The sequence below is a fragment of the Sinocyclocheilus grahami genome, unplaced genomic scaffold (assembly GCF_001515645.1).
Source record: "Sinocyclocheilus grahami isolate Dianchi unplaced genomic scaffold, SAMN03320097.WGS_v1.1 scaffold220.1, whole genome shotgun sequence".
NCBI classification, from domain to species: Eukaryota; Metazoa; Chordata; class Actinopteri; order Cypriniformes; family Cyprinidae; genus Sinocyclocheilus; species Sinocyclocheilus grahami.
Genome location: NW_015505399.1, coordinates 638,018 through 651,339, shown reverse-complemented (window position 1 = coordinate 651,339; position 13,322 = coordinate 638,018). Strand labels below are relative to the sequence as shown.

Here is a 13,322-nt window from a genome sequence, read left to right as displayed (position 1 = left end):
TGATCTGATGAGGCTTCTTGTCACAGAATGAGGCAGAAAATATTTTCCATATGCTACTTTAAAAAGAATATATAGATTAGCAATAAATTAGGGTGACCATACGTCCTCTTTTCCCCGGACATGTCCTCTTTTTGGACCTACAAAAATGCGTCCGGCCGGGATTTCTTAATTGCCCAAAATGATTCGGCTGTTTTCTTAATCCCACTCCCGCTGGATCTCTGACCATTGCCGCCTGCTCCCGCAATCTGTTTCGCTCCCGCAATTTTCATGTCCACTCCTTTAAACATTCTAATATTGTGTATAATTTTGGCTCATCAGGGAGCCGCTCTCAGGATGCGGTGTATTTAAATATTTTTGAATGAGCGTTTGCTCAGTTTACTTTCACTTTCGATTTCGCGATCACACGCACTCTGTGTAAAGGGAGCACATCTTACAAGATCAGATATTTGTCAATGAGCTCAGGATCTGTTGAGCAGCAAATACTCCAGCATGGTCTTGTCAGTCATCTCTACTTATTCTCGACCTCTGATCAGTCAAAGCTGACTTCGGTAGTTGGATGCAGGGTTGCCAAGCCCGCGTTTTTTCCACAGAATTTGGCTACTTTTTAACTGTTGCCATAGGTTGATTTTCCCAAGTGGGTTAAAGGTTTGAAATATTGCATAAATTACATTTGACTGAAATGCTTGTAATGAAACATTTTGCATTCTACCCATGTTAAAACTTTCATGGACCTCTACATTAACTATTCCCTCCTGGTGGAATGACCTGCCCAGCTCAATCCAAGCAGCTGAGTCCTTAATATTTTCAAGAAATGACTGAAAACACATCTTTCATCTTCATTTGACCCTCTAACTCTAGCACTCTCTATTCTAATGCTACTTCTAATTTTATCTGCTTGTTTTTTTTTATTAAAAAACTTGACCCTCTAACATTTGCACTCTCTATTCTATTTCTATTCTAATGGCCAATCCATCATTTTTATTTATTTGTTTTTTAATAAGTATCGGTTCAGGCACCGTTTAGGCACCGGAACCGTTTTAAAAGTATCGATTTGGCACCGGTATCGAAAAAAACCCAAACGATACCCAACCCTAGCAAGGAGAGGGTAATATCACAATTGAACTCACATGTTTGTAGAGTGACGCGCTGACACAGGTTCACACACACACACACACTTCTCTCTCTCTCTCGATCGAATAATTAATTCAAGTAGCTAAATGTTATAATTAATTAATTCAAATAAATGTGATCTTACCACATTATTTAATCTGTCTGATCTGAAGTGGGCAGAATAATGAGCTAACGAGCCGTAGCTTCGCGTCAGTCTTGCCTTCACATCGTGGATTAAAATAGTTTAAAGCAGTGTATTCGCTCTTTAGCAGCAGTTTTTACGGCAATATTTAAATGACACTCTGGTTATCCTTGGTGTACCCAAAATGGTAAATAAAGGATCGCCGTTTGGTTCCTCTGTCATAGTTAATCTAGTGTGTGTAGTAGCTAGCATTCATGCCTCTGATAAGCACAGTATTTTAAGCTGGTGTAACTTTGTTTTCGTTTTGCGCAAGTTGCAACCGTTCCATTCTGTGCAACAGATACACTCGGCGTAGCGGAGCCTTTACGATTAATTAACCAAGACATTTTAAAGCGTGGTTAATTGTGAAACCGATTAATCGCTGCATCCCTACGCGGGGCCAGTGCGTTAACTGCGTTAAAATATTTTAATCACGTAATTTTTTCAGAACTAATTAATTAAGTTAACACGTTAAACTGACAGCCCTATATATGTATATATATATATATGTATATATATATGCCAGACTGAATCTTGGAAAAGAATGCCTCTCCTTTTATGGACTGGATGGCAGTTGGTTTCTTTCATCTCCTGGCACTAGGACTCTCTTCTTTGAGGGCAAACTCTGTGACTACTTACTAGAGAAAAAATATTTACTTTGTTCCTCTACTTTTTTCCTTTCTGTGTATTGTGAGTTCTCGGGTGATAAACCAGTCAAAGTAAAGTTCTTTGCCAACAAGATTCCTGACTTATATACAAGTCAGGAATCATAAGTCAGGAATCTTGTTGGCAAAGAACTTTACTTTGACTGGTTTATCACCCGAGAACTCACAATACACAGAAAGGAAAAAAGTAGAGGAACAAAGTAAATATTTTTTCTCTAGTAAGTAGTCACAGAGTTTGCCCTCAAAGAAGAGAGTCCTAGTGCCAGGAGATGAAAGAAACCAACTGCCATCCAGTCCATAAAAGGAGAGGCATTCTTTTCCAAGATTCAGTCTGGCATCGACTTGACAAACTGTGATAATATCCTGGCTGGTTATAGTACATCCAGTGCAGTTCAACACATACAAACCCATTCTGTGAATAATAACAATTCAATCAAAAACACTGAGAAAATAAATCTGAGGGTTTATTACAGACAGTTACAACTTGTCCTCCCCCACTAGAGCAAGCATGGGCAGAAAACCACTTTTAGCACACTTCATTTTGACATGTCTTTCATTCATGTTCAATTGTCATGCGGCACAGACACCATTTCTGCATTCATCGTGTTTACGGTCTAATTACGGCTCCTCCCTGTTTAAAAAACCAGCATATGCTGGTTAGGTATGTTTTGACGCTGGGATGCTGGTTTAAGCTGGTCCTTTGCTGGTCCTTTTGCTGGTTTATGCTAGTCAAACCAGCAAAAGGACCAGCATAAACCAGCAAAGGACCAGTTTAAACCAGCAAAGGACCAGCTTAAACCAGCAAAGGACCAGCTTAAACCAGCAAAGGACCAGCATAAACCAGCAAAGGACCAGCATAAACCAGCAAAGGACCAGCATAAACCAGCAAAGGACCAGCATAAACCAGCAAAGGACCAGCTTAAACCAGCAAAGGACCAGCATATACCAGCAAAGGACCAGCAAAGAACCAGCAAAGGACCAGCAAAGAACCAGCATAAACCAGCAAAGGACCAGCATAAACCAGCAAAGGACCAGCATAAACCAGCAAAGGACCAGTTTAAACCAGCATCCCAGCGTCAAAACATACCTAACCAGCATATGCTGTTTTTTTCAACAAGGCTTCTGGAATGACTGAGAACTCAGCATGATACGTTGTACAAAACACTCTGAGAAAAATAGCACTGACAATTATTGGCTATTACTGATACATTAATGGCCAGTTCATCATCTACTGAAAAGAGCAGAGTACTTAGGCTGCATGGTTAGGACTGTCATCATTATTGAGACCAAGAACAGGGTATCTGCAGAGCTTTTAATATTAAATTTAAGATTTTACAGAACTATACAGAAAAAACATACACAATCTCAAAATAACTAATGTATCTAAGATACTTTATTAAACAGGGCTAGGTATCACCGGCAAAGTCATGATATGATACGTATCACGATACGGGACTGCACTGAATTTCACCTCAGCAGAATTTAGTAAAACAGCTGTTTATTAAACACTGCATATTATAGGGCCATTGCTAACTACTGGCAGAACATGCACTTGACCTCTGCATTATGAAGGGCCTCCATAACTGTACCACAGTACAATTTAGGTAATGGCATGTGTTTCATGTTTACATTGTGCACTCCCCGCCAAGTACAATATTCTGATTGTTTGAATCTTGTTTTTAAGCCCATAAAAAATAATGTACTCATTCTAATAAATTTATATTGTAATGTACTCATTCTAATACATCAAAATCATCTTAACATTGCTGGTAGGTTATCATTGCACAAATCAACACACTCTCTACATTTAAAAAATAAAAATAAAAATTAGAAGAGTTCTAAACTAATGCACTGTCTTCACTGTACCTCACGCACACACGTGTAGTCACTAGGTAGCGCTGCGCACGCACAGACATTCTTTTTAGTGCTCAGACAAACTTTTTAGCGCTGCCCCGCAATTTGATCAATAAAATAGCTTAATTGCTGAAAAGCTACATTATCTTTCTCAACAAGGAGCAGGTAACACTATCTTTTTAAAAGCAATTAAAGGGTCAGTTCACCCAAAAATGAAAATTCTGTCATTAATTACTCACCCTCGTGTTGTTCCAAACCCCTAAGACATTCGTTCATCTTCGGAACACAATTTAAGATATTTTTGATGAAATCTGAGGGCGCTCTGACCCTCCCATAGACAGCAAGGTAACTACCACGTTCAAGGTCCAGAAAAGTACCAAGATGATCGACAAAGTAGTCTGTGTGACATCAGTGGTTCAACTGTAAAGTTACAAAGCTATGAGAATACTTTTTTGCGTTCATGACAGTACCATGACGCGAGCGTGTGGCGGCGCCGGCGCTGACCCTGATCCGGTCGTGATGACATCATTACGCCGGATCTGGGTCAGCGCCGCCACACACTCGCATCATGATACTGTCGTGAAGGAGTGTCCACAAGTATATGATAAACAGATTTTAGGGATGCACCGATATGAAAATTTTGGCCGATACCGATAACCGATTACTGAAGGAAATAATGCATTATTTATCGGCTTTAAGATATCGGCCAAATTTTCTTATCAGGCCGATACCGATAACAGAAAAAATGAGCCGATATGGGCCGATACCGATATGGTGGCCGATATATCGTGCATCCCTAACAGATTTCATCAAAAATATCTTAAATTGTGTTCCGAAGATGAACGAAGGTCTTACGGGTTTGGAACAACACGAGGGTGAGTAATTAATGACAGAATTTTCATTTTTGGGTGAACTAACCCTTTAAAGCCACAGCTTCAATGTTAATAGAGCAACACGGCAAAACGGTGGTAATTCATACATACACAGTCTCTCGCTCTCGCTCTCATAAATGAACACTTGATAAATTACACTTTTCTGAGAATAGAATATTGAAGTGGACATTACTAAGCTGCAAGCTAACTGGTGTTTTCAGAAAGCAAGCGCGTTTATCCACAGTGGAGAGTAGGGCTGGGAAAATATATCGATGCATCGCGAATCGAGAAATGATTCAGCATCCATTCTGAGATTTTCCGTATGCATCGCGATTCTTTCTTGAGTCGATTCTGAGCTTAGTTTTGAACAGCAGATGGCACTGCATGCTTTAGAAACAGCCGTACTCTGCTTGTTTCCAAATCCTTACACACACTTGAACCTAATGATCTATGCTAAGCTACAGCTAAAAGTGCTACCGCCAGACCCAGAAATCAGCTGAATGGATTCGAAAACGGTAAAACTCAACTGTTTAACTCTAGGGGAATTGGAAAATGAGCCTATTTTCAAAAATAGTGGAGTGTTCCTTTAGCAGCCTACTACAGAAATGAATAATCAAAGGTAAAATAAAACAGCATAGTCTTCAGTGTAAGAATTAAACTTTCTTTGTTTCTTATTAAGGCTACAAAAGTCCTTCACTCAAGAGCAGTGTGATTTTGAATTTGTCTTTGTTGTTTGATTAATATTAAGCACACAGTCGTCGGCAGCAGGAATATAGCCCGCTGTCACTTTAAGAGCCGCACGGATCCAATTTACCGTTACACATGTATTTTCATTCTCATCTCTTCACATAAATCACTAAGTGGCGCATTTTAACACATTTTTGCATGTATTTGACCATCTAGGCAAGGTGCTTGAGCTAAAAGATGACATTACATGTCCGTGTTCTGTTCCGTCTCTGAGCGCATCACAGAAATCCTCCTGAGGAGCAGCACAAGTTCTCTTTCACGCTTTAGAAACATAAATAAATCTAATATACTTCAATAAATCAAGCAGGTCCCAATTTGCAAAAGTTACGATACATGATTTTACTGATTTGCATGTGAAATTGAGCTTTTATGGAGGAATGAAAGCGCACCGCTGGAAAGGGGGCGGAACGGGGCGCAATAATCGTTTTATCTTGATTATTATATTTTCATAATCATTGGAGGCCGAAATCAAAATTAATTTCAATTAATTGCACAGCCTTAAGTAACACACTTAGTAGATATTTCCGTATTGCGCAAGTGGGAAGCTCTGTTTCGGGGATTACGTCTCTTTATATCAGGCAACCCCGGTTGTGTTCCTCTGCAGCCAGATTAAACCTTGTTGTAGCCTATATATTATGCTCTAGTGCTGGGCGGTATGACCAAAAATTTATATCACGGTATTTTTCAAAATTATACCGGTTTCACGGTACATGACGGTATTTTTTTTTTTCATGCATGACCGGGTGTTAACCATATTTTCTACTGATTGAGAGAGGAAATACTGCAGTATATTGACTAAGAATGCCCTATTTTACTGTCATGAGTGAATATTGTCAAAAAATACCACACTAAATAGTGACTAAACACGACCTCTTTTAATACATGCTAACCATGAGCCACTCTCATTTATAATCGCGGCATCGTCTGATAAAATCAACATGCATCTACACTAAAGAGCGGCTATGCGGTTGTTTTGGCTATATTACTTTTTTGTCTCATGCAGCGCACTGCCTGCGTCTGAGTAACAAAAAAAGTGCATGTGATATTAACAGACGAACTACGCTCATATTTATATAATTCCAAACAATCAGTAAGCGACAGGTGCTTGGAAACGCTGTTTTGTACTCATTTATTGACGAGTCGGCTGCTGTGTGGCCAACTGAATGCGCTGCTTCTCTGCCGCTCACTGCACAGAACAGACGCCGAGAGAGGTGACACTTCTCCGGGAAAGTCAGACAGCACTGGCGACATCTTCCAACTGAACCATAGCTAAGGTTTATCCAAAAAAGTCGCTAGGTTTGTCAGTATGAATATTCTATGGAAAAATGCCGCTAAAAGGGTCTGAAAGTTGCTAAATCTAGTGCTAAAGTCGCGCTCGTGTGTGTGTGAGACGCGGGAGCTGATGGCAGGGGGTGGTGGATATTTGTGGCGATCAATGTGGATATTGTGGATGAGACCATGTTCTATTAGTTCTACAGCTTCAGTTTCGGAACTGTCATGCTTAGTAACACATACAGCTGTTCCCTCACCACAGTGCAACAGTGAAAACGGACCCCTTTCAAACAGTGTCGCGTTCCGAACGTTGTTTAAGCGACATACGGGTATTGCGGTATTTAAAAAATTCATATCATAACAAAAATAAACACCGGTATTCGGTATGAACCGGTATACCGCCCAGCACTATTATGCTCTATTCATTATTTTAAAGAAACCTTGCACTTTTCTACTCCGTTTTAAATGGTGTTCTTGTATTCAAATTAAGCGCGGTCCACTGCTGCACACGTGCCACAATATCGATACAGAGACAGCTGTATCGATCCTCGCATCGTCAAATCTCTGTGACGATACATCGTTGTGTCGATGTATCGAACACAGCACTATTATTAAACAGGCTGGGGAAGACTCAACAAGGAATAACAGTGGGATTTCGCTGTTGCCTGGGGCTATGGAGTACAGGTAATAATGTTGTAAATAATGTTCAGTTTCTTGCACAGACTAATCGTTTCGCTTCACAAGCCCTCAATTTAACATCAACACCCACTGACTTGTATTTTATGAATCAAGGCCTACGGTTACAGTTAAAAATCTTCTTTACTGTTTTACTCAAGAAAAAGTTATCTGCATCTTGGATAAACTGAGGGTGAGTAAATTAACAGCAAACTTTCATTCTTCGGTGAACTATCCCTTTAAAACCTCTTCACAATGACAGTTAAGACATTTGTTTTACCATTACAGATATTTTAAACTTTTTATGACCTTTAAGACACTTTCTAAGGACCCTTGGAAACCCTGAAGAAGGTTGCTTTCTCAAGGTCTGTAAATTCAATATTGTTTCAATGCAGTGAAATGCACTGAATAGTGATGGGCGAGTAACCCAGTCTGCTTCAGAACATCTAATAAGTTTTGGAGGCAACAGTACTGTTGAGTCACTGTGCTCTTTAGCCTAATAAATCAAGATCTAACACTAATGAGTTTCTCCAAATAAATAAATTCTGTCTTTTGCCAAACCATCTCCTCAGGGAAATATGTAAAACTCTACGTCTTCTTAACTTGGAATCGAAGCCAGAAGAAAAGTGTCTTGTCACATTATCTCCATGGCTGCCATTAAAACAAACATTCTGGAAGGGCGTCCCCACCTTCCAAGATTCCATTAGGATTCAGAGCGGACCACTCATTTCACATCATCCAAACATGGATCCAATTACAACTGGGACTCTCCTAAGCAAGAGATAATCGAAACAAGCAGGAATGACCCGGAATGGATACAATAGCCCACCAAAAACACACACCTTAAACACGTGAAAAACTGCCCACAGGCTTGTCATCTCCATCTTTCTCTCTATAATTCAAGCACTGACACTTCAGAACTAAAGCCAATCGCTGATGTTCACAGACTCAAATCTGACATGCAGGCCCGGAAAGCTTGCTTGAGGAAATGAAAGCAAGCATATGATTTGGATGATAAAGATAAGCAACTGATGTAATCAATCCAAACAATCTGACATCTCTTTAATTAACAGAGCTTATGATCTATACAAGCACATAACCCTGACTCCTTATTCCTTCATATCCTTCCTTTCAAGCTCTGGTCCAAAACCTATGAGTTACATTAGAACAGCATTTTTAGGCATCATAGGGATGTTCTAGTGGTTGAATGTATCGTAGTTAATCCGTGATCAGTACGGACCAAGCTCCATGGTTCGACACAAACGTGATCCGTGGATAAATTGCAAAATTGAACCATAATAGACGGAAAGTTTATCATTTATTTATACGCATTTACACACACACACAAGCAATTTTAAACCATTCCAGCAAAAGGGAACTCGATTCGTTGCTCGTGTATTGTTTTCTGTTCACAGTCGCACACACATGAAGTGTGCGCACGAAGAGAGGTGCGTTTCAGACTGTGCATGAACACCGAACTGAACCTCTTTCATATCTCCTTCACTCCTTGCCTTTGAACATATATATACACCAAAAACTGACAAAATACCAACCTCGACAATCATACTGGTAAATGTAGTCAGTTATGCATGAGAACAGCTGAAAATGAAATCGGATGTGCTGCTGAAATCGTAAATACCTGTTGCTGTCATGCTCATCAAACAACAAAACACATTTGACAAAGATGAATCTAGATTTAATTTATACAGTGGACACTATGCAGTGTTATTTTACATTTAATTATTAGATTTCTGTACCTGAATACTACTGATCTTATTTTATTTGTAACATTGTTCTGTTGTATTTATCTATGCTTGTAATTTGTGTATTTGTTATTTTTACTGGCTGTATCAAAGAAGTACTTAGATTTAAGTAATGGAAAGCAAGGTTACATCGAAATATTTTTTAGCTGATCCGAAAAATGATCCGATCAGTGGCTCAAAAACCACCATATGATCCGAACTGTGAGATTTGTGATCCGTTGAACCCCTAGGACGTTCCCAATCCAAACTGTTCCAAAATGTAACATTGGTTTCAAAGAAGGCAGTTCCACAATGGGAAGTTGTCTGTTCCTTCACACTGATCTTTAGAAGGCATGGATATACTTTTCCAATATGACTTTAAGATTATTTCACCCAAAGAATGAAAATTCTGGTATCATTTATTTTCCCTCACGTTATTGAACCATTACAATTTTGAAGAATGTTGGTATCCACACAGCTTTTTTTCTATTGACTATAAGTGTTGTTTTGTCCATACAATTGAAGTCAATGGAAAACCAAACTGTTTGGTTCAGTTTCAATTAATGACTTCAACTGACTTGCTGCCTATCAGGTTTTGGAACAGGAAATATTTGGATTAGGCCTAACCTGAAGGCTGTACCAATAGGAGGCGGCAAATTTATGCTGCTTACACTGTAACAAATTGCTGTAAAAATTACAGCAATATTTTACAACAGCAGGCTGTTTTTCTAATAATACAGCATATTGCTGTAAACCCCAAGATCTTTTTTTTCTTTTATTATTCTCTATTTTTATTTGACTGTACCCGTCATCCCTTTTTCTGTCATCCCTCTATCTGTTTCTGACTGTATTATTATGTTTTGTAACATATATATTGTCCTCTTTGTTTCTTTTTAATATTTCTAGCCACCCTTTACATCCTGGGATGGAACAGCATCTGGAGCTGAACTGTTCTCCTTTTTTTGATCCGAAGTTTTGTTGGACTCACTTGGGGCCTTGTTGTTTGGGCATGTTGGACTGCTCATGAAGTGGTGAAAATTAATCAGTCTTTGTGGTTTTTAGAAATGTTTAATTTAGAGATGCACCGATTGCAATTTTCTTGGCCGATTCCGATTTCTCGTTAGTGTGATCTGCCGATACCGATTTTTGATGATTTCGATTTTCTTTCTAAGAACTATAATTGACGGCATATACAAACAAAAATCTACTTTTCTACAAACGCAAAGTTTTATTTTCATAAAAAAATAAGTAAAAAGTCAGTAATAAAATAAGAACAAATAAAAAAAAAACAGCACAAATAAATGCAATAGAATAAAGAGAGCTATGAAACGTAAGTTTTTATTCAGGTAAGAAATACAACAGAAATTAAAGTAATCAAATGTAAAATAACACATCCAGTGTTACTGTGTTTAACTGGATACTCGCCAAAACGGGCATTTTGACAATTTATGTATTTGAACATTTTAGCGCAGTTAGCCACTCATTTTGGTATTTGTGGCTCACAAGCTGTTTGAGACTGAGCGCGGATTGTGTGCTCCACTAATATAGATCAGTGGTGGTGCGCACGCGTTTGGTATAAGCGCGAAACCTGCGGGAATGACTATAATGCACAATACAAGCACTATTTAACTGGAGCGAATGAGACGTGTGTGAGAAAGAAGGGTTCGTCGGAGAGAAGAGAGCGAGAATGCGCAGCTGACGTTATTGCCTGTGCCGCTGGTAACAAAATGGATCGGCTTGAAATCGGAAAGAAGTGAGACTGACCGACCGATCACCGATCCAGGCCGATCATGAGGAAAATCGGCCGATTCCGATCCCTGGCCGATCGATCGGTGCATCTCTAGTTTAATTATGACCATGTTGGTTAACTTGTGGTTTTAAAATGATGCATGGTAATATGTTTCAAGTAATTTAATATTATTGAATTTCATTTCCAATTTATTTTGGAATTCAAAGTACCGATATTACTACATACACTGTTTATGACATTTCTTTCATGCGATTTTGAAAGTTATATATTAAATAAACTTTGTCCTGTTTAAGAAGTGTACATATTTTTGTTTTGTTAAATAACAGGTGAATTAATTTATGCATCATACAACACTTTATGCAGTTAAATGTTGTTTAAAGCTTATGCAGTTAATGAATAGTTTAAATTTAAAATTGACCTGCTAGTCATTAATATTCATTAATATTACAGCATACACACATTAAAGTAGTTTACTGTATAAAAAAAATAAAAATAATAAAAGTTATTCACTGCAATCAGGAAATACAGAGAAATGCTGTAAGTTAAATTACAGCAACACTGCTGTAAATATTACAGTAACCGGCTGGCAACCCTGAAAGTTACAGGTAATTTTTTACAGTGTAGTGAGTGTACTAAAATTGTTCATTCAAATTCAAGACACCACAGCATGTTATGTTTACAAAGACAATCCTATAACGCAATGCAATGGTCACAAGTGCTGTCGTAACCAATATAGTTCAATGTAACTTGCAAAACAGAGTTGGCAACTGATGCTTTTGGGAAACACACCTCTGTTCAGTTACCACTGTAGGCAGTCTCATTTCATTCACGTCTCTGTTCTAAAAGCCAGTAATCTAAATATTTTAAATGTGGCCTTGGCACTAAAAAAAACATTGCCATGAACTGCTAAGCAAGAGCATGCATGCATCAGTGCTGAGCATCACAAAACTGCTTTTGGCTATCGCAGGATATAACAGCTTCAGGGATGGGCTCAGCACATAAAGAGCACAGTGGAATGGGACAGAGAGTGCTTTTACGTTTGTCAGTAATGTGCAGGTGTGTTAACACTGATGAAAACCCATCAAAACTGGGTGATTTCAGTCAGACTGACTGGAAAGTAAGCATGTACTACACAATATTTATTTTAATATGATTTCCCGTGCACATACTAAATATTGTTAAATATAAACTGCAGTGTGTTATACCATCTTTAAATTAGTGCTGTCAAACGATTAATTGCAATTAATTGCATCCATAATAAGTTTGTGTCTACATAAAATGTGTGTGCACTGTGTATATTTATTATGTACATAAATCCACACACATACATATATATATATATTTTAAAAGTATTTATATATACATTTTTATTTATGTGTATAATTTATATTATAAATAATATACATTTTATATATTTTATTTTTCTTATATATATGCATGTGTTTACGATGCGATTAATCGTTTGACAGCACTATTTAACACTATTTAATTTAACATATGTGCTTTATATTAACCATTAGTCACCCTGCTAAAATATTGGCATCATCCATCAAAAAAAAACTATAATGGTAGACCACTAAAACTGACCCTAGTGTGCATCACTGCACTAAAACATGAATTTTAGTACATAAACATTAACATTTAATTCACCAATACAGATATGACTAGAGTGTGCCAAATACATATTAAATAAGAATTCCTGCTCACGACTGACATGAGTGTTCAAGCACAATTCATATTCATATTCATAAGTGATTTACACTTCAAAGAAAATCTGATTGAAATAAACCTGTCCTGACACATGCCATCAGTATGGAAGACTTCCAATAAGCCTCCAGCAGTCTGTCAGATTGCTCCTGCACTTGTTCGCGATGATCACGACGAGTAACAGAAAGTGTCACCGGTCTATAAATGTGTAAAAACAAACGAGGAGTTGATTTGAAGTGCATTATCAGATGTTTTACTCGCGTGGAGAAACAGAACAAAGTTTCCCAGTGCGAGATGATCATTTAATCGCTGTTATCGGCGCGCTACACTCACTGCAAACCTGAGCGCATCTCTCGCAAAGTAGTCTTCGCTTAGTTTACAGCCTCGCCTAAGAGTGCTATAAACTTTTATGGTTTATAAAAACCATAAGTTGCGCGCATGCATTTAGTAGTTGGTGCTCAGCTTCAACAGATGATCAACAGCCTCCACATAGACACCAACAGCTCCTTCTCCACACATCAACTCCAGAAACACCGCGTATGTGCAACGCTTCGCCCGCTCACCTGTACGTAGTTACTTTCGCAGTATTCGGCGACTCTTTGGAGGTTGGTGAAGCTGTCCAGTAACGCTCTGCGACCCGCTGGGATTTCCTCCTCCAGCAGCATCTGAAGCTCCGCCATCTTTACATCCCTCCACGCGCCCGCCTCGCGCGGCGCAACCAGCGACAGGAAGTGCAGCGGCTTCAGA

General features: G+C 38.6%; 1 protein-coding gene across 11 annotated transcripts in view; it reads right to left on the bottom strand.

Annotated features, from left to right (window-relative positions):
* abi2a (abl-interactor 2a) overlaps positions 1-13,322 on the bottom strand; it is a 54,999-nt gene extending 41,677 nt beyond the window's left edge. For all 11 annotated transcript variants that reach the window (XM_016287271.1, XM_016287273.1, XM_016287278.1 and 8 more), the window contains exon 1: positions 13,139-13,322. In XM_016287271.1, the coding sequence (XP_016142757.1) occupies positions 13,139-13,255 (117 nt within the window). In that variant the 5' untranslated portion in view covers positions 13,256-13,322. The remainder of the gene's footprint in view (positions 1-13,138) is intronic.